The sequence below is a fragment of the Canis lupus genome, chromosome 6 (assembly GCF_048164855.1).
Source record: "Canis lupus baileyi chromosome 6, mCanLup2.hap1, whole genome shotgun sequence".
Lineage (NCBI taxonomy): Eukaryota > Metazoa > Chordata > Mammalia > Carnivora > Canidae > Canis > Canis lupus.
In genome coordinates this window covers 46,990,182-47,013,601 of record NC_132843.1, presented here as the reverse complement: position 1 = coordinate 47,013,601, position 23,420 = coordinate 46,990,182, and the positions used below count along the sequence as shown (strand labels likewise).

Below are 23,420 nucleotides of genomic sequence, written 5' to 3'. Positions count from 1 at the left end.
TCAACAAAACTAAAAGACAACCTACAGAATGGGAAAAGATATTTGCAAATGATGTATCAGATAAAGGGCTAGTTTCCAAGATCTATAAAGCACTTATTAAACTCAACAGCAAAGAAACAATCCAATCATGAAATGGGCAAAAGACATGAAGAGAAATCTCACAGAGGAAGACATAGACATGGCCAACAAGCACATGAGGAAATGCTCCGCATCGCTTGCCATCAGGGAACTACAAATCAAAACCACAATGAGATACCACCTCACACCAGTGAGAATGGGGAAAATTAACAAGGCAGGAAACCACAAATGTTGGAGAGGATGTGGAGAAAGGGGAACCCTCTTGCACTGTTGGTGGGAATGTGAACTGGTGCAGCCACTCTGGAAAACTGTGTGGAGGTTCCTTAAAGAGTTAAAAATAGATCTGCCCTACGACCCAGCAATTGCACTGCTGGGGATTTACCTCAAAGATACAGATGCAATGAAACGCCGGGACACCTGCACCCCAACGTTTATAGCAGCCATGTCCACAATAGCCAAAGTGTGGAAGGAGCCTCGGTGTCCATCGAAAGATGAATGGGTAAAGAAGATGTGGTTTATGTATACAATGGAATATTACTCAGCCATTAGAAACGACAAATACCCACGATTTGCTTCGATGTGGATGGAACTGGAGGGTATTATGCTGAGTGAAATAAGTCAGTTGGAGAAGGACAAACATTATATGCTCATTATATTCATTTGGGGAATATAAAAAATAGTGAAAGGCAATAAAGGGGAAAGGAGAAAAAATAAGTGGGAAATATCAGAAAGGGAGACAGAACATGAAAGACTCCTAACTCTGGGAAAGGAACTAGGGGTGGTGGAAGGGGAAGTGGGTGGGGGGTGGGGGTGACTGGGTGATGGGCACTGAGGTGGGCACTTGACGGGATGAGCACTGGGTGTTATTCTATATGTTGGCAAGTTGAACACCAATAAAAAATAAATTCATATAAAAAAAATATGGTTCCTTTGTCTTTATAACTGTCCAGAAAGACTCAAGCATCAGAAGCATGCCTGAAGTGGCTCCAACCATGAGATATCATTTTACTTCGATTTAATTTGTCAGTTTATTTTAGGTAAACCTAAGGGTTATGGATAAACTTAGCAGATGCTAAAGTGAAAGTAGGAAGGCAAGGGAACCTTTAAAATAAAATTAAGGGATAAGTTGATATTAAATAAAACTTAATGCCTAGACATATAATAATATACAATAATTATGTATTAGTATTAGGTTTGAAGCACCAGGGCTGTGTAATTATTATTTTTTGATGTTATTGATTTGGATTTTTTCATTTCATTCATGTATTTAAATCAAATAGATTGTGATAAGAATAAGGTAGCAAGCAAATTAGGGCCCCTCTAATTTTTTTCTGTCATCTAAATTTTAAACTTTATCTAGCTTTAAAATTAATAACTTTCTGTAAATTACTAGGTTTTTTTTCTTTACAATGAGAGGGATCAGCTCTGACACATTCAGGGCATTTCAATTTCAAATCAAATTTTTTGTAATTTTATTCTTTTTCCAGCATTTTGAGGGCCAATGGGGAGAAACTATCTCCTCTGTTTTGTCACTATAACCTTTAGATACAGATTTGTTTATTTTTCAAAGGTTTTTTTTATTTGAACATGGGACATAGATAGAGGTTTTATAAGATTCTAATATCTCAATAATGATAAAACTAATTTCTGAAGTTCCAATCATCAGTTTTGGAGAAATACCAAAATTGAAAAGTTTCAAGCAACTATAACCATTGGATGATACATGATTTTTTATAACTTATATTTGTAAGTCAGAGCCTGAATTGGAAGACTTGTGTATTAACCTTTCTGTAGGTTCTCAATTGTCTCAAAGACTCATAATTTGTTTTTTATTTTTTTTAGATTTATCTGCTAATTGCATTTTCCACATATATTTACCTGTCTGTAGAGACCCTGGATTGAAAAAAAAATCATATTAAGGATGATATATAACACTTTTAAGATGCTCTGTGTATTCATTATTTAATGATATATTAAAATAATTTCACCTAAATGTGTATTTCCTTTTATGTTGAATGCTACAGTTATAAATGCAGAGTGCATGGTTCCAGTCCATGACTTTTACTGGACAGGGTTTATTAACTTACATATATCACACTGTGCATAAGATTGACATTATCTACAAAGATCATAATAAATACTGTGTTCTACTATGCACCTAAATACCATATAGCCTCTTAGCAGAGAGAAAAATTCCTTTATTTTTGAAGGAAATAAAGCACCCAAAAGTTTAAATAAAGCCTAACTCATCAAATCTTTAAAGGAGAAGTTTATTATATAGAATGTATATTTAACCATAACAATTTGAATGAATATTCACATAGCTTAATATTTTAATTAATGATTTTATCTACGTAAGATGGAGATGATAGTGCATTTTGGATGATAATATGCAATTGAAGCTGTTATATTACACAAAAAGTCTTGGGAACATTCATTAAGTTTCTTAGTTATACATTTATTTATAATAATTTGAAATTGTTAAACCTGGTAATACCTGATACTACCTTCACATCTTAACAGAATAAATTGAATATTCTAACAGAAAATCCTCTTCTTAGGAAAGTTCTATTGTATTTTATTTATATGACCTCTAGGGGGCACCAAAAGATCTAATTGCAGGCATTGCCTGGTAGAATCCCGCAGCTATTGATCTAGTTTTTACAATCTAACAGGTGTGCGGGGAAATGCGCTATCAGTTGAATAAAACCAAAATGGAGAAAGATGAGGCAGAGAAGGAGCACAGAGAGTACAGAACAAAAACTAAAAGGGATCTTGAAATTAAAGATGAGGTAAGAGATGACAAGTATAACTGCAATAATTAAAGACATAATTAAAGACGTAAGTTATTTATTTCTATTATATTGCTTCTAACTAATGGAACAATCCAGTGTATACTATTAAAAGAATTTCATTTATAGTTGCCTAAAATTATCACCTTTCACATGAGATGGTGAGAATACAACTGCCTGCATATAAAATCCCAATCTGACAGGTCATAAATATACATTTGGATATGTGTATCTATTACTTACAAAAGTAAAAAAAAAAATGTTCTAATGCACGGTTTGAACCTAAAATATACGTACATAAAGTTCTTGAAAGATGCCAACTTGAATCCAATTTTAAGTGAAAAAGTTTAAAATTTGTAAGATGAGATGAGTTGATATGTAAATATGTCAATCAAATTGATTGTTGGCAGAGTGAAACCAGTTTTAACTAAGATAACCATGAATACTTTTGCTCAAGAAGCCTTAAATACAGGGAAATTAAAAATGTTAGGAAAAAATGCTGCTTACTTCATTTCAGTTGAACAGATGTTTTATGTTATATCTGTGTTAAGATCGTGTAGATACTCCAATTTTAATTGACGACATGGATAAAGTTTTGAGAGGCAGTTCTAATGGACTTACTTTGGATTTTCTATTTTTGTGTTACAGTACAGAACATCAAAGGCTTTCATTCTCTATATTCAACGAAAGCAGATTGTTAAATCTATTCAATTAAAATGAATTCTCAGTGTCAATATTTTTTAAAAATCACAATTTAAAAGTAGGTAAATGTAAAAGTAAATTTTTCAAATATATTTCTAGTTCATAGCTGTTTATCATACTTTCCAGCATCTTTTTTCCCTTTCAACCCGCTCAACTCTTCATTCAGGCGATGAGAAGACAATTGGGAAAAGTATTAAAAATTAAAGTGATAATGAAATTTAGTACTTGAAATAGTTTTTCAAGTCATAACTGAAATTCCTAGCACTAAATAAATATCTGAACAACCAAAATCAGATTCTGCTTTAGTACCACTATATTCAGAGTGTTAGGAGTTTTAATTTTCAGAATTTTCATTATTAACACATACAGATATTTAAACTCTTTTATTGCATCCAGTTGGGGGCGTGCCTGATAGTGGAATTGTAAATTCTCTCTATCGGCGACTAAAGGTTTAGCACTACCAAACCAAATAGAACTTTCCTTTCCTTTCCTGATATATTATGACTTTAAAAAAAAAAAAAAAAGTATCATCTTGGTATGCTACCTAGCATTGTTATATACTTTTGTATTATTCTATAGTATCTGCCCAATATACCGACTTGGACTAACTGGAAAAAAAATAGGAAGAGTGAGTTATTTAAAATTAGAAGATAATGTTCTAGGAAGAAAAACACTGTTGGAATAGTAAGATTATCATATCACTTGTAAATAATGTGTAGAAGTATTTGCAATATTTGTCTTTCAGAGATATAGCTCATTGCAATTAACCAGTAATGATCTGAAGTTACAGGATTTTAAAAGGAGCTGTTTTCATTTGTAAACATTTCCTGCTAAATAGTGAAACATTAGCAGTTTTCATAATGATTTCTAGTGTTGTTTTAGATAAAGATGTGCCTTCTTAGGAGGTCAGAGGGTTAGAAATAAACCCTCAGAATGATTACAAGATGTTTGTGATGTGATGTGCTTGTTATCATTTTCTCTTGGACAGAATGTGAGGAAATCTTATAGGTACTCTTTGTAACTATTTTGTATTGAACAGACAGTTTCAGAAAAGAAAGTGGTAGTGTCTCATTCCACGGATGATCTGGAGGAGCAAAGCAGCAATTGTTCTTTGGTCTTTCAGCCATGACCTGACCTTCTGTCTGTAAGACCAAAGAGCTACTTTGCTTGGCCACCATCTGCACTCAAGAGAGAAATTTACATTCAACTTTTAAAAGCTGGGTATGTTGAACATTTATCAGAAATACTTACAATAATATAAAGTGTATTTAACTTTTAAAGTGTTACACATCATACAATTCAGCATCACAAGAAGGCCATCTCTCAGTTTACAAACAAAGCGTTCCTTGTGATCTAGTCATTTTATTCATATTTTTGTTAATCTGGCCTCTTGATATATTTTTAAAGTAGGTGGGAAACTGTGAGATTGGAATGTGGTAAGAACAAGGGCTTTTTTTGATGTAGACAAAATAGGGCAAATGGTTGACCACCAAAATCATTTTCTTTGTGACCCGAGCCTTGACTCTGGCATAATTAGAAGGAAGGGTTAGGGGAATAACAATAGCGATCTCTTCCTCCCACTTTCTCTTTTTCTTCTTTATATTGTGTCAGGAACTCATGGGCGAATTATCCTTCCCATCAACTCCTTTGTATCTCTTCAGTGTAGAGCACTCCTGTCAGCCTGAGAGGATACTTCTTGCACCAGAAAAAAAAAAAAAAAAAAAAAGACATTTGGTATGGAGGAAAATGAAAAATCCGTGCCCCAGTTTTTATTTGAAAATTTTTCTAGGCAACAGGTACACACGTACATGCACACACAGAATCCATTATGGGAATTGAAAAACATATGAAAAGGAGGTTATAATGAATTCCCATATTTCCATCACCTCAGTTCATCATTTTGCCAATCCTATTCCATCTATCTCATGTTTTTTTCCTCTCCTTCTCATTTTGTCATTGTCTGTTTCTTCATCTTCTCTTCCACATTCTCTTCTGTCTCCTTCCTCTGTTGCTCCTTTTGCTGAAAAGTATTTGAGGAAGATCTCAGACATGATATTATTTCACCAATGAATCCCTCGATGTGTGTCTATGAGGGATTTTTTTCATAATCACTATGTCGTCATCTCACTTGACAACACTAACAATAATTCTTTAATATTTTATAATGCCCAGCCCATACTCAGACTTCTCTGACCATCTCCACAATCTCTGCTTTATAAAGCTGGTTTATTTTATTCAAACCAGACATTCAGGTGTGTTTTTATATGTCAGAATGTTATGGTTTTTATCTTCTTTAATAGGAAATAAAGGGATATCTTAGAAAAATTTCAACTTTCTTTATCTACCGTTGTCATATTAAATTTCCTACATATGTTTTGATTGTGCTCTATATTTATAATGTGCCACATCATCATTCTAAAGAAATATGAATTTATCCTATAGCAAACTATATAAGGGAAGTTGGCCACCATGCAGCAACCCCAATCATCATATCCTTTTAGCTTCTGAAACCCAAAATTCATAATTAATTTCAGAGTCTTACATTTAAGATTGGAGAATGCTGCAGGAAGCCTTGTTATTCTGGCATTGCAAAGGTTCACTTACAAAGGTTATGGCCAATGCAGAAGTAGAATTTTCCTTGCCACCTTCTATTCTGGTAGATGAATCTCAGAAGGTAGTTCTTTAGAGCTCAGAGGGTTGATCAGGGCATGGTGGAAAAGAAGAATGCAGGACTCTTTGTTCAAAATGCAGGAAAAAAGTGATGCTAGAGGTAGCATTATATTATATTTTATATTTATAATATAAAACATTGTCCTTTTATAGTCTTAATCTCTCTCTCTCTCTCACCTAGTTATGGTGTTTTTTATTTGCTATTTAACTTTGGACTACCTTCGGCATAGTCATTCTCATGGGGGAGTGTAGACATATGGGTATCTGGATTAGGATGAGCAGAGACTCCACATTGGTCTACTGAGTGTGCAATAGTGCTGGCAGTTGGGCAGAGATGATCACCTCCATATCCTGGGATGGAAGGGTGATACACTCAACCTAATCTTCCCTAGGCTCAATCTGGGTTCCTGCCAGAGGCAGAGGGCAATAGTAGAACACAACCACACCCACACCCACACCCACCCTTACACTGCTATGACCAGGTTCCACCTAAGGCAGATGGCTGCGAAATCCCAAAGTATGGTCCAGAAGAGGAAACTGCAGGGGACGTGTCTGAGTAACACCTCGAGGCTGCTGGGAGGCAATGAAGAGACAGAACCACAGATAGGAGTGGGTGGCCACTGTCCCATCAGACTTCTCTGACAAAACACAAATGCCAATACATAATCATTAAAAATTTCAAGATGTTGACCACAGAGCATTAAACAGCAAGGCTCAGCACCCTTCTAAACAGCAACCTTCTAAGCCCTGTATTACTGCACTGACCACAGGCCCATAATGCTACCAAGTCTGTGAGGATAGGCAGGCAGACGTTTGGTGTACTGCTACAAATAGAAACACCCCACTTGCACATACAGACATGCACGAGTGTTTAACATGCCCATGTCCTTGTACCCCTAAGACAGGGCTGCCCAACTACAACTCATGGGCCAATCTGACCTATTGCCTGTTTTTACAAATAAGGTTATGTTAGAACACAGCCATATATGTTTGTTTATATATTGTCGATGGCCATTTTCCTGCTATGCAGAGTGGAGTTGTGGCAGAGACTCTGTCCCTGTAGCCCACAAGGACTAAGATATTTACTATCTGAGCCTTTGTAGAAGTTTGTCACCTTCTACCTTGGTATAGAAATAGAACTGCATGGCTTAAGTTTCTCCTGCCTTACTAAAAAGTGGAGCTTTGAGTTTAAAGACTAATCAACCTTAGATGATAACTTAATAGTTTTAGAGTATTTTGCAGTATGGCACATGGCCTCATCCCTGGTCTCTTAGTCATCTCATAGCATTGCCAAATGACGGTATGATAGGTTTTAATGTTGTTATCTTAGCAGTGGTACATGGCTTAATAATGGTTCATATGAGAGGGGCCCCTGGATGGCTCAATCAGTTAAGCGTCTGCCTTCAGCTCAGGTCATGATCTCAGGATCCTGGGATCGAGCCCCAAGTTTGGCTCCCTGCTCAGTGGGGACTCTACTCCTATCCCCTACCCATATTCTCTCTCTCTCACAAATAAATAAATAGATCTCTTTAAAAATAATGACTTAGATGTAAACATAGATATAAAACTTGTTTTACAGTTAGAGTTTCTTTTACATTGGTAAAATTTTTTTCAGGAGACAAGAAGACTTTTTTTTTTTTTTTTTTTAACCAGCATTGCATGAGTTATAACTTTGGAATTGTGGTTGCAATTAAACAGGAAACATTGAGGTTCAAAATTACTTGATCAAATATTTTAGGGTAGGGCATATAAAAAAAGAAGTAGATCAGAAAATTTTGGCTACAAGAATTAGGGCAAGAAAGAATTTGAGCTCCTATCTCCAGCAGTATGATTCAGCACTTTAGTACTGACATTACATGTGGATTGTATCAACACGGGAATTATCTCTAAAGTTCAGTTGAATTAATTAGATTGTTGGAATAAGTGCATCTATTTTGTATGGGTTTGTGTAAAGATGTGAGGAAACCCTGCAAGTCCTAAAAGGAGGTCTTACTTAAGCCCAGAGAAATTAAAACAATTAAGAAAAATAGAAGAATTGTGCCTTTTTACTTAGAGAAGCCTAAAACATTGCTTCACTGCCGACAAGGACTTGACAGATTCTTTCAAGGAAGAAGTTAAACACCTGTGCTTGATCCTCAGTATGGAAGGAATAAGAACAAAGCAATTTAATCACAGCAATTGGTAATCACAATAGCCTGACATAAGAACTTTCAGACAGTAGGAAGGTTGAAGTAGATCACAGTAACAGGTCACAGAACTTTGTTCCCTGAAATTGCCAGTTTCAAACAGAACTGGCAGTTTGCCAAAGACCCAGCTCATGGACCTCTAAGGTCCGATGTCTCTTAGTGGATTGTAAAAGCATCCTCAGAATATTTCACTCTGCCTGCTAAAGTGGCTAGTAGTGGTAGCCGTCTTTTCTACTTGGAACTTAGCACCTACACATTAAAGTGAAATCCTCCTCAGCTCTGTTCTCCACTTTGTGTCTGTAACGCCATGTACGCTCATCAGAAGGCTTGGGGGGATATATTGAGATAATGGATAGCTTCTGGAGAGCCAGACTTGAGAGACTTTCCAACTACCACCTGCAGTCTCACTTCTGCCTCTAAAAACTGACTGGGAGAGGGGCCACTTGGGCATGCCGCTAGCACATGTAATCACTCGGTCCTGGTGATGACAGAGTTGCTCTCCACTGTTCTTCACACCCGCTTCCACTACTGGAGGCTTAGCACCTCCCTCTCTCTGCTCCTGACTCTCCCTGCTCCTGACCCAGACCAGTGGAACTGTGGGGGTGGTAGCTGGAAGACCCAGGTCCTGCCCTGAGGGAGTTTATATTCTAGTTGAGGAGACAGGGTACACATTTGAACATGCCTACAAAATACTTGCAAAGCAGCATATCGACAAGTGCAAATTAATGTAGTGTGAACTTCATGCTGGCTCCAGCCCATGAGAGTCAGAATCTGGTTCCATGTGTATGATGCAATAAAGCTTTTTTTTTTTTTAAAGCATCTTCCCTAAGTACGCCCTAAAGCATTGTTCAGATAAATCTCTGTTCTTATCACAGCCTAACCAAGAATTCTGAGAAAATTCTTCAGCCTGGCGTGTGTCTAATAAATCAGCCTCTTTTGTTCTTGCGTGGCACGATGCTAAATGGGATAAATGGGATTATGTAAATAAAAAATATCTTCCTTTAATAGAAGATTATTGAACTTCTAATTTTTCTCAAACACCAAAGTTTGTTTCTTCATTTTAAACCATAAGTATATCAAGAAAGTCACAAAATTAGCAGTGAAAAGGTAACTTTCTTTTTTTTTTCCCCACAAAGGAACAGTTCCAAATCAACCCAGTGAATAATACCTAATTGGAGTAGTTGGGGCATTTACCATTTGTAACTTTGTTAATGATTTGGGCAGAGGTTTTAGGTGGTAGTACATGTGTATGTCTTTCATGAAAACACAGTAGAAATTCATACACCCAAAAAAGAGTCATTTGATTCTCCAGGAAAGATGGTAATGCTATTCATTATAATAATGTATTTTTTAAAAATAAAATGTATAAGCAGAAACAATATATATGAAGATAGCAATTTAGGGCGATTTAGAGATGAGGGTACATATTGGACATAAAACAAGCCCGTTTAGAAAGCATATCCCTTATGGGGTAAACATTTAGAAATAAATGTTTGTCTTTGGATAGGAATATAAAACTAAACTGAACTCAAGGAATTTTTGCTATATTTTCTATTTCACTGGATGATTTATAGTTTGGTTCTTAAAAAAACTTTTTTGCATGCTTCTTTTGACTTTAATAGTTGAACTTACAAACCTACCTGCCCCTCTTGCGGAGCATCTTTTCAGGTACCAGCTCTGCAATTGTGGTAGCTACCAGGTGGCCTGAAACTCCTTGTGTGTCCATATGGGCCAGCGAGCTAGAAAGCACTAGACAAAGGACAGCTATGTGTGCCTTTTTTTTTTAACAGTCCAGAAATATTAGTACTGATATTCAGTATAAATATTACTAATTACCACAGATGTATACATTTTAAACAATATTTATCATATAAACATAAGCACATTCACAGAAGCCAATAAATCCATCACCCAATAGAGCAAATTGTTTTCATTTTTCTGTTTTACCTTCTACTTTTTGTCCATATGCATATATGATATTTTCAAGTAATAAACAAAGCCTAGGTATAATTTTGGTTTTTGCATATTTCATGTAACGATACCTCCAGCATTTTTATGTGTTGCTGCTTGCTCTTCAGAGTGATCACTTTAATAGGGCCATTTACATGTACTTTCAAAGGAAAGAATAATAAGTCAGATTTGGATTAGAACAGACGCAAATTCAGAATTTTTTGCCCTCAACTTCACTTTAATTCAACAACCATATACTGCATGCACCATACTGGCCTCGAATGAGCTTCTGTTTTTCTGTTCTTAAAGAAGGGAAAGTGTAAGACAGGTATGCAAATATGTAAATGTTCAAGAGATCCCAGTAACTATAATTAGCAAACTATACAAGGGTATGGGGATTTAGAAGAGGGAGAGCTGGCATCCTTGAAGAATGGGTAGGCTGTTGCCCAGAGTGGATGAGAGGAAGGCATTTTGGTTGGGAGGTCCAATGTGTCAGCTTGAGCAAAGGAATGGGGATGGGGCAAAGGCGGGAGTGGGATTGGCATGTGGGAAAGGAAGATGCATTGAATGGATGTATGTGTCTTTTGATTCCAAGGCACGCTAGTATAACTGACCTCAATATCTCCAGTGCCACGTCTCCATTATAAAAGATTGCCCATAGAGAATGGGCTTCTTTCTATAAGGTTCAGAATCCCAGTGTAATTGCCTATTATATAACATACTGCACACTCTGCAGTCAAGCACAGAAATCATACTGTGTTTGGGGAATGTTTGCATAGGTTTTTCATTTCCTTTGTAATATTTTCTATATAATGGAATAATTTCAAGATGTTCAAATTTCAGATAATATACAATAAAATGTCATTTTGTAAATAATGTTGGAATCAAGTAGGATTAGTTTTTAGAAATAAAGTATTCACAATTACCTTAATGATTTGTAGAAGGTTTCTACATGACTAACGATGGAAGGTAAAATACAGAGTACAGAGTTTTATTTGACTTCTTGATTTGGCTTTTTGGCTAATTTCCTGAGCAAACCTCTCAGAGCTTCACCTTTTTTCCCAGGGGAGTGAAAAGCTTGGAGAAATGATAGCTAAGGTTTTTCTCTAGCTCAAAATTCCTTTGTTACCAAAAACATAGGCAATACTTCTCTACCCCTCTTAATTATGAATTAAGTATTAATAAAATCAATATAAATTACATGGAGTCTCAAGTGTCATTTCAGATTTTCCAGTTATTCACCTGATTTGATAAAGATGAAATTTTACTGTCATCAATTTTAGATCATATTCTTTTCATTATGATTCATAATAGAACAATAAAATGTCTAGTCTTTTAAGCAGTTGAATTTAATTACAAGATAGACTTTAATTTGCAATAAGGATTAAAGCCCTCTTCTGAATTAAGAATGAAGTTCTATTGGAAACATTTCAGGCAAAAGCAAACTGTCTAAGGAAGTATTTTAGAGGAGTAGCCAGCCTTCCCAAAACCCGTGGAATTAAATATCCTCAGCCAGAGTTTCCTTGTGAACCCATGATCCACAGGATGACAGGAGTGTTCTCCTGTTAGAGAACAATGATACTAATAGTTAATGCTTTCCCTTAATGCTTCCACTTGGTGCTTGCATAAATGCTTCCGTGGAATGAAATCCTGTGGTTAGAATATGATTATGTTAAGTCTCTGCATTTTGATTTTTTTAAATCATCAGAATGAAAATAATTTTTTTAACCTCTCAGAGATCTCACATATTCCTGGAATATTTCCCTGACCCTCATTGGAGTGCGGTGTGAAAGACTACCTGAGACAAAGCTTCTAGATAGAGCTGACTATTAATAAATTGCATAGTGTCTAGGTTTTCCTATTATTCTCGTTAACAGGCTGTCAAAGTAATTTAACCCTTTTTGCTATTAACATCTGTTTTTAAGTGGATCAGCTGCAGTAACATTTAGTTTTTAGGGAAAAGACAATAAAGCACCAGTGTCCTTACATCTGGCTTGCCTTCTGTCCTCTCCATGAGGAATGGAAAATTGTTCTGTGTATCAAATCTCTCTACTTAACAGCTGAAGTTCTGATATTCATTCTGTGTCTGATCTGTCTCTCTCCATGGTAATAAATCATGCAACTGATAGCATTAGCCTGGCTTAGGAAATCATAAGTCAAACTCGTTGTTGAAAGTTCCCATTAAAGTGTGAGGAAGGGCTCTGGTCTTCTTAGAATAGTAGCCAAGGAAAAAAGGGAGGTAAAACTTCTATGGGTATCTTAAGGAGATAGGCTAGAAAGAACTGTTCCACTTAAAAGACTATCCCATCATTGCAAGTACTGCATTTTCTTTTGGACCCCTTTTAATTTGCTCAGGATTTCATGCACAGAAATCTGAATTCACTCAGAGCCACCTAGGTGGCTCAGTTGGTTGAGCATCTGACACTTGGCTTTGACTCATGGGTCATGGAATCGAGTTCCATGTTGGGCTCTGCACTCAGCTTGGGATTTTCTTCCTCTCTCTCTTTCTCTCTCTCTGCCTCTCTTCTCCACTTGCTGTCTCTCTCTCTCTCTCTCTCTCTCTCTCTCTCTCTCAATTTTTAAAAAATAAAAAAAAGACATCTGAATTTACTCATACTAAGAGATAATTGTCCTGTCCTAATTTGAGTCTCTGCACTTAAGTTTAATATTGAATTATAGGGCTGGGTCATTGTTTCTTTCCTGCTTACTGGAGGTCTACTATATATAAGGTGTATAGTGATTAAAGTGATTGAAGGAATAGAAAGATTTCTATAACAAGAACCAGATATGTTTTAATCTGAAGGAGGAGTTAGAACAATGGATCTGATATCTATTTGTGTTTATATTTGAAAATCTGCATGTGGATATTTATCTTTGTGTGTATCTTACTAATATGTCATACAAGACGTTATGACTAGCTAACGATTTTTCTTGATCAGAGCCTAAAGTCTTAAGTCTCTAAATGCTGAATTTAGGGTACCTTAGATTTACCTCATCAGCCAGAAGACACGAGATGATCCTAGAGTTACTGTCTCAGTTATAAAAATAAGAGGAGTAAAGAAGAGTGGAGGGTAAGGGGGTAGGGAAGTAGAGGAGAAAATGAGAAAGATTTTTTTTTTGTTTTTATTTTTTTAAAGATTTTGTTTATTCATAGAGACACACACACAGAGAGAGAGAGAGAGAGAGAGAGAGAGAGGCAGAGACACAGGGAGAGGGAGAAGCAGGACCCCTACAGGAAGCCTGACATGGGACTCCATCCCGGGTCCCCAGGATCACACCCCAGGCCGCAGGCGGCACCACTGGGGCTGCCCTGAGAAATATTTTAGAATGCATTCTAAAGACATTTACACAGAGAATAACCAGGCTTTTACCTCTACATATTCTGCTTCCCATTAGACTCTAGCTCAGAGAAGGCAAACATGACCACAGATCCATCATTATCTTCTATCCAGTATTTTGAGGAGGGATCTATAATAATAACAATAAGATTTTTAAAAACTATAATAGCTATTATAACCTCCTTCTCTCCACATCTTCACCCTAAACCATTACTGGTTGTTGAGAGTAACTTGATATAGCTTGGCATTTTTCAGAAGATGCTTTCTAATCACATAGCAATATAATTCATGGAGGTGATTTTTTTCTTTAGTCTCTCTCCTTTCATTGGTCACATGAAAAATCAAAGGGAGGGCCTTGGGTTGTCAGAAGCAGTGGTATGATGGGTACTGAGAACCAGAAAGCTTTTAATGACTTGTTCTGTCCCCTTCATATTGTAGATAATTAGACAGCAGGTGAGTAGAGAATGATCACTTCATTTTTAGGCACTAATTTGTTTAATTAATAGTTGTTGGTAAACTATTATATGGCACTCACAAATAAGTATTGGGGTTACAATGAGATACGTTTAAAATAAAATATGTGTATTGCTTACACAACTCATATAGTCTGGTAAGGAGGTAAAATGTGATAAGATGGGGGCTCAGTGCAAGGGGTGGCTTCCTGTGGTGGGAGAGAATTCAAAAAGATCCTACTCAACAGCCAGTTTTCCACAAGGATAATAAGAAAATTCATTGGAGGAAAGGATGGTGTTTCAACAAATGGTGCTGGGCAAACTGGATATCTATTTGTGAAAGAATGAACCTGCTACCTTGTACCATTTACAAAAATTAACTCAAAGTGAAGACCTAAACATAAGCACTAAACTTCTAAAGCTCTTGGAAGACAACATAGGCATAAAATCACTGTGACCTTGGTCTAGGCAGTGGTTTCTTAGATATGACACCAAAAGCACAAGGAGCAGGAAAAAAATAGATAAGTTGGGCATCATCAAAATTGGAAACTTTTGTGCTTTAAAGGACACCATCAATAAAGTGGAAAGACAGCCCCCACAGTGAGAGAACTTGTTTACAAATCATGTTGCTGTTAAGAGATTTATGACTAGGACTTTCAAAGTATGCTTACAATTTGGGGATCCCTGGGTGGCTCAGCGGTTTGGCGCCTGCCTTTGGCCCAGGGCACGATCCTGGAGTCCCGGGATCGAGTCCCACGTCGGGCTCTCGGCATGGGTCCTGCTTCTCCCTCCTCCTGTGTCTCTGCCTCTTTCTCTCTCTCTCTCTCTCTCTGTCTATCATAAATAAAAATAAATAAATAAATCTTAAAAACAAAAAGTATGCTTACAATTTAACAAAAAAGACAACCCAATTAAAAACAGGCAAAGAATCTTTTTTTTTTTTTTAAAGATTTTATTTATTTCTTTGAGTTGTGGGGGGAGAGAAGGGCAGAGGGAGAGGGAGAAACAGACTCCCCACTGAGCAGGGAGCCTGACATGGGGCTTAATTCCAGGACCCCAAGATCAGGACCTGAGCCGAAGGCAGATGCTTAACTGACTGAGCCACCAAGGCACTCCCAGGCATAGAATCTTAATCGATATTTCTCCAAAGAAGATATACAGCTGGCAGAAAAAGCATGTGAAAAGTTGCTCATCATCGTTAGCTATCAGAGAAATGCAAATCAAAATCAAAATGAGATACTATTTCACACCTACTAGAATGGCTATAATCAAAAAGACAGATAGTAACCAGTGTTGGCAAGGATGTGGAGAAATTGGAGCCTCATGCATTGCTAGTAGGATTGTAAAGTAGTGCAGCTGCTTTGGAAAAATGTCTGGCAGTTTCTCCAAAGGTTCAACATAACCCAGCAATTCCACTACAATGTATATACCCAAGAGAAATGAAACATGTCCCCACAAAACTATGTTCATCAATGTTCATAGCAGCATTAGTCATAATAGCTCCCAACTGGCAACAACTTAAATGGTCATCAACTAATAAATGGCTAAATAAAATGTTATTATTTCTCTATCTCTGTCTATATGTTGACAGTAAAATCAAAAGACATACTGGTACTTTCTATAAGACGGTTGAAACCTGAAAAGAGTATGCTGAGTGAAAGAAGCCTGGCATGAAAGACAACATATTGTATGATTTCACTTGTGGGAAGTGTCCGGAATAGGCAAATCTATAGGACAGAAGGATTAGTGGTCACTTAGGGCTGAGGAGGTTGGGGGTACATGAGGAGGACTGCTAGTGAGCATAGGGTTTCTTTGGAGGTCATAAAGTGTTCTAAAATTGACCAATATCATGGTTGTACAACTCTGAATAGACTAAAACACATTCAGTTGTATACTTTAATGAGAGAATTGTATGTGAACTGTATCAATGACACTGTTGCTTAAAAAATGATCCTACCATACAAGTCATACTTCATCCTAGTCTGGATCAAAGAGACAGAAAGGGGAGGCCATTCAGGCAAAAGGGACAGAATATGCAGAGGCACTCTTCGGTGTGTACCTGCAGGACGAAGAGGGCTCAAGAGATGAGGATGGAAGACTGAGCCCCAGAAAGCTGAAATCACTTGCCGGTAATAGTGATAAACCATTTGCCGTCAGAGTCTGTATTCTTATCCATTCTGTGTCCCCAGGACCCAGCACAGAGAAGGCTTACAATAAGTTTTATCTGTCAGTTGAATGAATGAGTAAATGAATGCATAGGTGAGCTGAAGGATGAACTTCAGTAATAAATGATAATGCCTCGACTAGAGGACACATCCTCTAACTCCTAGTTCATCTTTATTTTGCTATGGCAGGCAAAAAGTTGTAGGCAGAATCAAGATGAAACTAACTTCTTTTGGGACACCTGCGGGGCTCAGTCAGTTAAGTGTCTGACTCGATTTCAGCTTACGTCATGATGTCAGGGTCATGAAATCGAACCCCATGTCTGGGCTCTGCACTAGGTATGGAATCTGCTTAAGATTCTCACTCTGCCCCTGCCCCTCTCTTTCTCTAAGAGAATCCAAAAAACAACCCCAAAAAGCCCTTCTTTTATAATAATGTTCCTTTTTTTTTCTTTTATAGCAGTTAATTAGTATAAAATTTGACTTTTTTTTTATTTTGCCACTCTAATAGTGTAAAATGGTATCTCATTGTGGTTCTCATTTGCATTTCCCTGATCATTAATGATATTAGACCTCTTTTTGGGTACCTCCTTGCCATCCATATACTCCCACCAGTTATATCCACTCCTATACTGTAGTCCAAGACACTATCTCTTTGTCAGTGTGATAGCAAGAATGTCCTAACTGATTTCCCTTCCCTCTGTTTCTCCCCATTTTAGTCCCTTTGCAGCCAGAGGGACCCTGTTAAAACTTATGCCAGATCTTGTCACTCTTCTGATTACAACCCTCTAGTGGTTCCCTATCTCAGTTCTGGTAAAAGGCAAAGTCCTTACAGAGATGTACAAGGTGAAAGTGCTACACAATTTGATCCTGTTTCTCTCTGTCTTCATCTCCTACTTTTCTCCCCCATCTCTCTGCTCTGGCTACACTGGCTTCCATGGTGTTTTGCAGACACATCAGATAAACTCCCACTTCAAGGTCTTGGTACTTGATGTTCCCTTTGTCTGAACACTGTTCCCCACAATAACTCTGTGGATCACCAGCCTTTAAGTCGTTGTTCTAATATCTCTAGTGCTTCAGTGTCTTGCATGCAGTTAGGATCCCATAACTGGATGGATGGGTAGGTAGAGTGGTAGCCAAGAGGTTAGGCCCTGAAGTAGATGTCTGAAGTCAAATTCTTACTTCACTACCTACTACTTGGTGAACTTGGGCAAATCACTTAAGATGTCCAAGCCTCAGTTTTCTTATCTGTAAATGAGGATAGATAAAATTAACAGTTTTTTTTTTTAAGATTTTATTTATTTATTCCTGAGAGACACAGAGAGAGAGAGAGAGAGAGAAAGGCAGAGATACAGGCAGAGGGAGAAGCAGGCTCCCTGTGGGGAACTCGATGTGGGACTCAGTCCTGGGACTCTGAGATCATGCCCTGAGCCAAAGGCAGGTGCTCAACCACTGAACCGCCCAAGCATCCTAAAATTAACAGTTTTAAAAAACTTTTTTTTAGTAAAGACTTATTTTTTATTTTGGAGTAAGAGCATGTATGAGTAGGAGGAGGGGCAGAGAAAGGGAGAGGGAGGGAAATTTCAAGCAGACTCCCCACTGAGTGTGGACCCTGATGTCAGGTTGATTACATGGCCCTGAAATCATGACCTTAGCTGAAATCAACTGACTGAGCCACTCAGGTGCCCCTAAAATCACTACATTACAAGGTTTTGTAAAATTTGAGATAATCTGTGTTAACCCCATGACACAGTACACAACAAATAATAACTGGTCTATTAATGTTAATAACTTATTTTTTCTAATGTCTTGATGACTGCTATTCTCCACCCTTATCTCTTTCTCCTGATTGTGTTTTATTTTATCTAGTTGCTTTCTAGAACCACAATAAATGAATATGATTTTTTTGGTATGACCTGACCAGTCATCTGAGCTTACATTAATCTAACAGCAGAGCCAGTTATCATTTTGCGTTATGTGTTTATCAAACATTTCTCACTGTGAATTCTTATTGAGCTTCAGTTCAGTTAAAACTCCAAATGGCATGTGTCTGCTGCCTGACATCGGACAGTAAATATAAGTATCTGCATTTGTCTCCCTGAAAGTTGATAATTTTTTTGGACCTATTGTGTCAGCTGGTCTGAACCACTTTGGATTCTGTTTTTGACATCTCTACATAATAAATTAGACTCTCACATCTATGTCACAGGCAGATTTGATCAGCACATCATTGGTGTCCTTAGTAAAGTCAGTGGTTTAAACAGTTTAGCACACATGACAGCGCAGAACCCGGTGACCTCCCTATAGCTGGATATTTTCATTCTGTCTTCCATATGTTTTCTTAAACTGCTGGTTTATTTTCTTGTTTGAGAACCAGACCATATTCCTTCCTCAGAATAATTTTAGTCAAATCAAAGCATTGACTTTTTTACCTACTATGTACTAACAGTGCATGCAGGCACCAATGAGCCAAGTGACAGATTAGATTGATGGCAAATACTGAAGAAATTAGGCAGAGATCGCTAAGAACTCAAAGTGCCTTTGTACATAGGGATCAGATGTATAGTTGGCAGGTAAACCTGTGTTGGTAAACTCCCCATGGAAAAGGGATGGGCCTGCCTGATATTCCAATTTCTTCATCTAAATAATCTGGATAAATAGACTACATTGGAAATTTGAGGAATTCGACTCTGTAAAATCAGTTTTTCAGATTTCTTTTAAGTCCATTGACCTACTCTCCTTTGAAAAGCATGTTCATGTACATTTATCAAATCATTATGCTGTATACCTAAAAGTACAGTTGACCCTAGAACAACATGGGTTTGAACTACTAGGGCCCACTTATGCATCGATTTTTTTTCAATAAGTAGTGTCCTATACGTGTATTTTATCTTCCTTATGACTTTCTTAATAACCTTTTTTCTTTAGCTTACTGTGTTGTAAGAATGATATATAATACATAGAATATACAAAATATGTGTTAATCAACTATATTATTGATAAGACTTCTGGTCAGCATTAGGCTTTTATTTTTTATTTTTTATTTTATTTTTTTTTTTAGCATTAGGCTTTTAATAGTGAAGTTTTGGGGGAATGAAAAATTATATGTGGATTTTCAGCTTTGTCAGGGGCCCACACTCCTAACACTCATGTTGTTCAAGGTCAGCAGTAAAACCCTGTTATATATCAATTTTATCTTGATAAAAAAAAACATTCCATCCTAATCATTACCCAATATTTCTCTGTTCTTTGCCTCCTTCATTTTTCTTTTTGAAAGTGGATGAAGGCAAGAGTTCTGTTATTTTTCTAATTGTCATAGCATATAAGTTTAGTACTTTATATGAAAGTGTCTTCTAAACTATGAAAAGCTGTATATATATATATATATATATATATATATATATATATATATATATATATACACACAGCCGTCATGATTGAATACATGGTCAATAAATTGAATAGATAAATTTACTTCTTTGTATGTGGATGCTGCTAATGTAAAAGAGTCATACTCAAAATATTTATTAACTAAAACATCTACTTTACATTAGAAGCTTCTTGCCAAATTAGTCAGAAAATATAGGTTATTTTTGAGTTAAAGCAAAGTACAATAAATTCTTAAGTTCCCCAAATAGATTTTACAGAAATATTTCTATAACTCACAGCTAAAGTGAATTTTCTAAAAACTCCCCATAAGGTGAGATCACGTACACCATGTCTCAGTACAGAAGGATTTTTTTTTCAATCAGTTATGTCTCTAAAAATAAACCCAGTTTTGTTGTTAAAATTTGCTGTTTCCTCTTCACATAAGACCGTCTCATTAATTTCAGTGAAAACCGTCCAACAAGATAAGGTTACATTGTCCAATTTTCCAGTGGAAGAGAATCCATTTTGTGTCACGAGCAGAGTAGCAGCTAAGAGGTGAGTTGAAGACAGACATGCGGTTTCAGTGGTCAGAGTATTTTGAATCCAAGCCTAAGTGTTCAGGGAAGAGGTTTGGATGTTCTAGGTGTAGTAAAACTCTACCTCTCTTACTCTCTTTAGAGTTTTATAGCCAGAGCATTGCTGTGGATGTTCTCTGTCATCGGGTTCACCAAGGAGTAACAGAAAGTGGGGAGGTGGTAAAAGAGGGTGACCTCTTGGAGGTCCAGTATACTTATATGGGACAGAAGGGGGGCTAAATTCCATCGTCTGTACCGTTAAGTGGTCTAGACACCTTAGGGGAGGGTTTCCTTTTTCTCAGTCTTTTCAAACTGATTTTGTGAACAATTAAAATATGATTTCTTATAAAATCATTCTGTTTCAAGTGGAAAGGCTGGGAGATTTTAAATAGGTCTAAATGTTTGAGCTTTTCTTGGTTTGAGAGAAAAGAAATATGTTATTTGGCTCCAGCACCTATACTAAACAGTAAAATTGATAAAAAATAAAATCCTATAAAATACATTTTTTAAATTAAGAAATGATATATATGGTCTTATAAACCTAGTTTTAAAAAGGGGATCTGAGTCTTAAATTTGTTCTGGTTGTCAGAGATTGACAGAATTTAACTAATAAGAGAATACACAGAGCACAGAGAAAAACTTCTTGTTGAATAACAGTTGTCAGAAAAGAAACAGATGATGTGTCTTCTTTATTGCATTAAAAAAAATTAATTATTGCCAATAGAAGCTTGTTGATGCTTGTTAACTGAGTTAGCATTGTGGTTTAGCATGATTCCACATTTGAGTGGAAATGGAGTTCGGTGAAGAGTCCAAAACCTGGGTTCTAGTCCAGCTGAGAGAACTTCAATCGATTGTTTGATTTGATCCCACTGGACCCCAATTTTCGCATTTGTAAAGGGACAAGATAGACAAAGATGATAATTGAATATCTTCTATCTCTCACTGTACCTTTTTTTTTTTTTTTTAAGGCCTGTATTTTTATTAAAGTCTTGATGTAAACAGGGAAGTTAACACCCAAATGCTTTAGGATCCTCCCAAATGTTTTAGGGCCCTTTTGGTAGGAGCACATTTTAGATAAAATATAATCAATTAGCACAATACTTAAGGAAGAGGAATTTTATTTGACAAATTAAAGAATGCACATCAAGGTCTTGAAAGTTAGGTGCAAAATAGTCCTAAAGCTTTCTTGTGTTTTCCTTTTAGGAATCAGAATATTTAACTGATACTTTTCTGACAACTCCTAAAAAAGTAACATTGAATATAATAGTTATAATTTGTTCTAGTTGAAAAATAATAAAAAATGCGTGCATTATCTAAGAGATAAAATAGTTTTGCCACAACTGCCTGCTTTTTTTTACTAAGAATAAATGGGCAGTTTATTTTCACACAATTTTTAATAGCTGAACCATAACTGAGAAACCATGCTTACTGTTGGAATAGCAGCAGACTTACTAACTCATTTTCTTTGGAAATTGTCATTTAGTAATTGTACTTTTATGTCTACTCAAAAAAATTTTTGGTTTTGAAAGGTATACTTGAATATTGGTATTCCTGTAATTACAGTATTTAAAAAGCATTACATTTGAAGCAGAAATAGAAAATCTAGAAAACCATTGGAATTCTGTATTGCTTTATGTCAATAGAAGCCAGTAGAATAGAAACCTTTATGCTGTAATTCATGTAAGGTAGTTGTCAATTTTGAAAAAAATTTCAGAAATTAACTATTTAATTTAGGATGAGAAATTATATCCTTGATGTCTTTTAAGTATTTTTAATCTTATCATGAGAACCTGAAGGTATTATAAATATATTTAATAATAAAAAGATGTTTTCTAAACTATAAAAACTTCACACATTTAAATTTACATATAATTTTTCCTGTAGCAAAATCAGATAAAACTTTTAGAATAGCAGTAGTTTCAGTTCTTTCAATTTATTTATCTTTATAGATGGTGAAAATATCTTTATCTTACTTGACAATGCCTTTCATTCTCGTTTTTTAAAATTGTTTTAGCATGTTTTTATATTTAATCTTGTTTTTTATTTGTGTTTGGTTCCGTTTCTACCAGTGGGGAATACTGCAGTAGCAACAACACTGTAATTAGTAGTGGGCAATATGACCAAAGTTATTTTAATCTTATATTTCAGTATATTTTCAATTATTTTATCATAAAATATTAATAGCTTTAGTATTCAAAGATACACAGAATAAGATGGCCCAAAATATAGAAATGTAATGTGAAAATTGTGGTTAGACTTCATTTAACATGAATCCTGGAGCCTTAATATTAATACTTACAAGATATTTTCTGCTATAAATTTTTACAAGAACTGAATAAGAATGTTGCAATAATTTCTGTTATTTACTGTAGCCCAGATGCTTGTAAATTTGAGGAGGTAATATGAAAAATTAGATGTATCATTTTGTTTTTCTTTTTTAATCAAAATATAGGAAATTAGTTTATATTTTAATAGTTATAAAGGACAAGAAAGAGTGAGATGAAGAGTGGACAGATTGGAGATGTATACATGTATGTAATTATCTGGTCATCTGGATTATATACATTTAAAATATATATATATATATATACTATACAATGTCCAGCACATAGTAGGCACTCAAAAATACTTCTGTTGAATTGAGGACTTGGGAAGAAATTATTTACAAGAATTAACAGTTTGTTTTCCTAAATTGGAATTATTTTATTTTTGCTGTGGGTGATTTTCTCAGTTGGTGATAAAATAATTTTCAAATGGTGACAAAAGTCAACAATTATAATGAACATTTGAGAGTAGCCATTTATAGATACTTTTCTTGAGTAATTCTTTTATCTCTCAGCATTTGTACTAGTTGAGTAGTGCCTCTTTCATAAGAGAAAAAAACATATGAAATAATTTTTTGCCCTTAGAAGAGACCTACCTTTTAATATAAGGATGTCCCATCAGAAAAAGGATCTTCCTGTTTTTATTATAGCTTATTTTGAGAGAAACAATTCCAGGTTTATTTTTCTTTTGGGTGTACTTACTGTAGCAAGTAAAATACTTTTAAAGTTCCTTAAAGAATTAGCTTACAGTTAGTCTAACATTTTTAATATGAATCACATAGGAAGTCACTATAAAAGAGAATTGCATTATTTATTAGGAAC

The 23,420-nt window shown here is 35.8% G+C and overlaps 1 protein-coding gene and 1 long non-coding RNA gene across 20 annotated transcripts in view; one reads left to right on the top strand and one right to left on the bottom strand.

Annotated features, from left to right (window-relative positions):
* SDCCAG8 (SHH signaling and ciliogenesis regulator SDCCAG8) overlaps nt 1-23,420 on the top strand; it is a 235,448-nt gene that overhangs the window by 80,126 nt on the left and 131,902 nt on the right. For 16 of the 17 annotated variants that reach the window (XR_012032860.1, XR_012032861.1, XR_012032862.1 and 13 more), the window contains one exon: nt 2,754-2,870. The exons of the other annotated variant lie outside the window; for it this stretch is intronic. Coding sequence is in view for 12 of the 16 variants with exons in the window: in XM_072830371.1 (XP_072686472.1) it covers nt 2,754-2,870 (117 nt within the window). In the remaining 4 variants the exon portion in view is untranslated. The remainder of the gene's footprint in view (nt 1-2,753; nt 2,871-23,420) is intronic. 17 annotated transcript variants of the gene reach the window in all.
* Nucleotides 2,485-23,420, bottom strand: part of LOC140635550 (uncharacterized) — a 44,736-nt gene continuing 23,800 nt past the window's right edge. The window contains exons 2-7 of one of the 3 annotated variants that reach the window (XR_012032874.1): nt 14,840-15,002; nt 13,750-13,846; nt 10,069-10,177; nt 6,177-6,336; nt 5,459-5,592; nt 2,485-5,267 (exon numbers count right to left, since the gene is read on the bottom strand). This is a non-coding gene — a long non-coding RNA (uncharacterized lncRNA). The remainder of the gene's footprint in view (nt 5,268-5,458; nt 5,593-6,176; nt 6,337-10,068; nt 10,178-13,749; nt 13,847-14,839; nt 15,003-23,420) is intronic. The other 2 variants (XR_012032877.1, XR_012032875.1) reach the window with 2 other exon arrangements.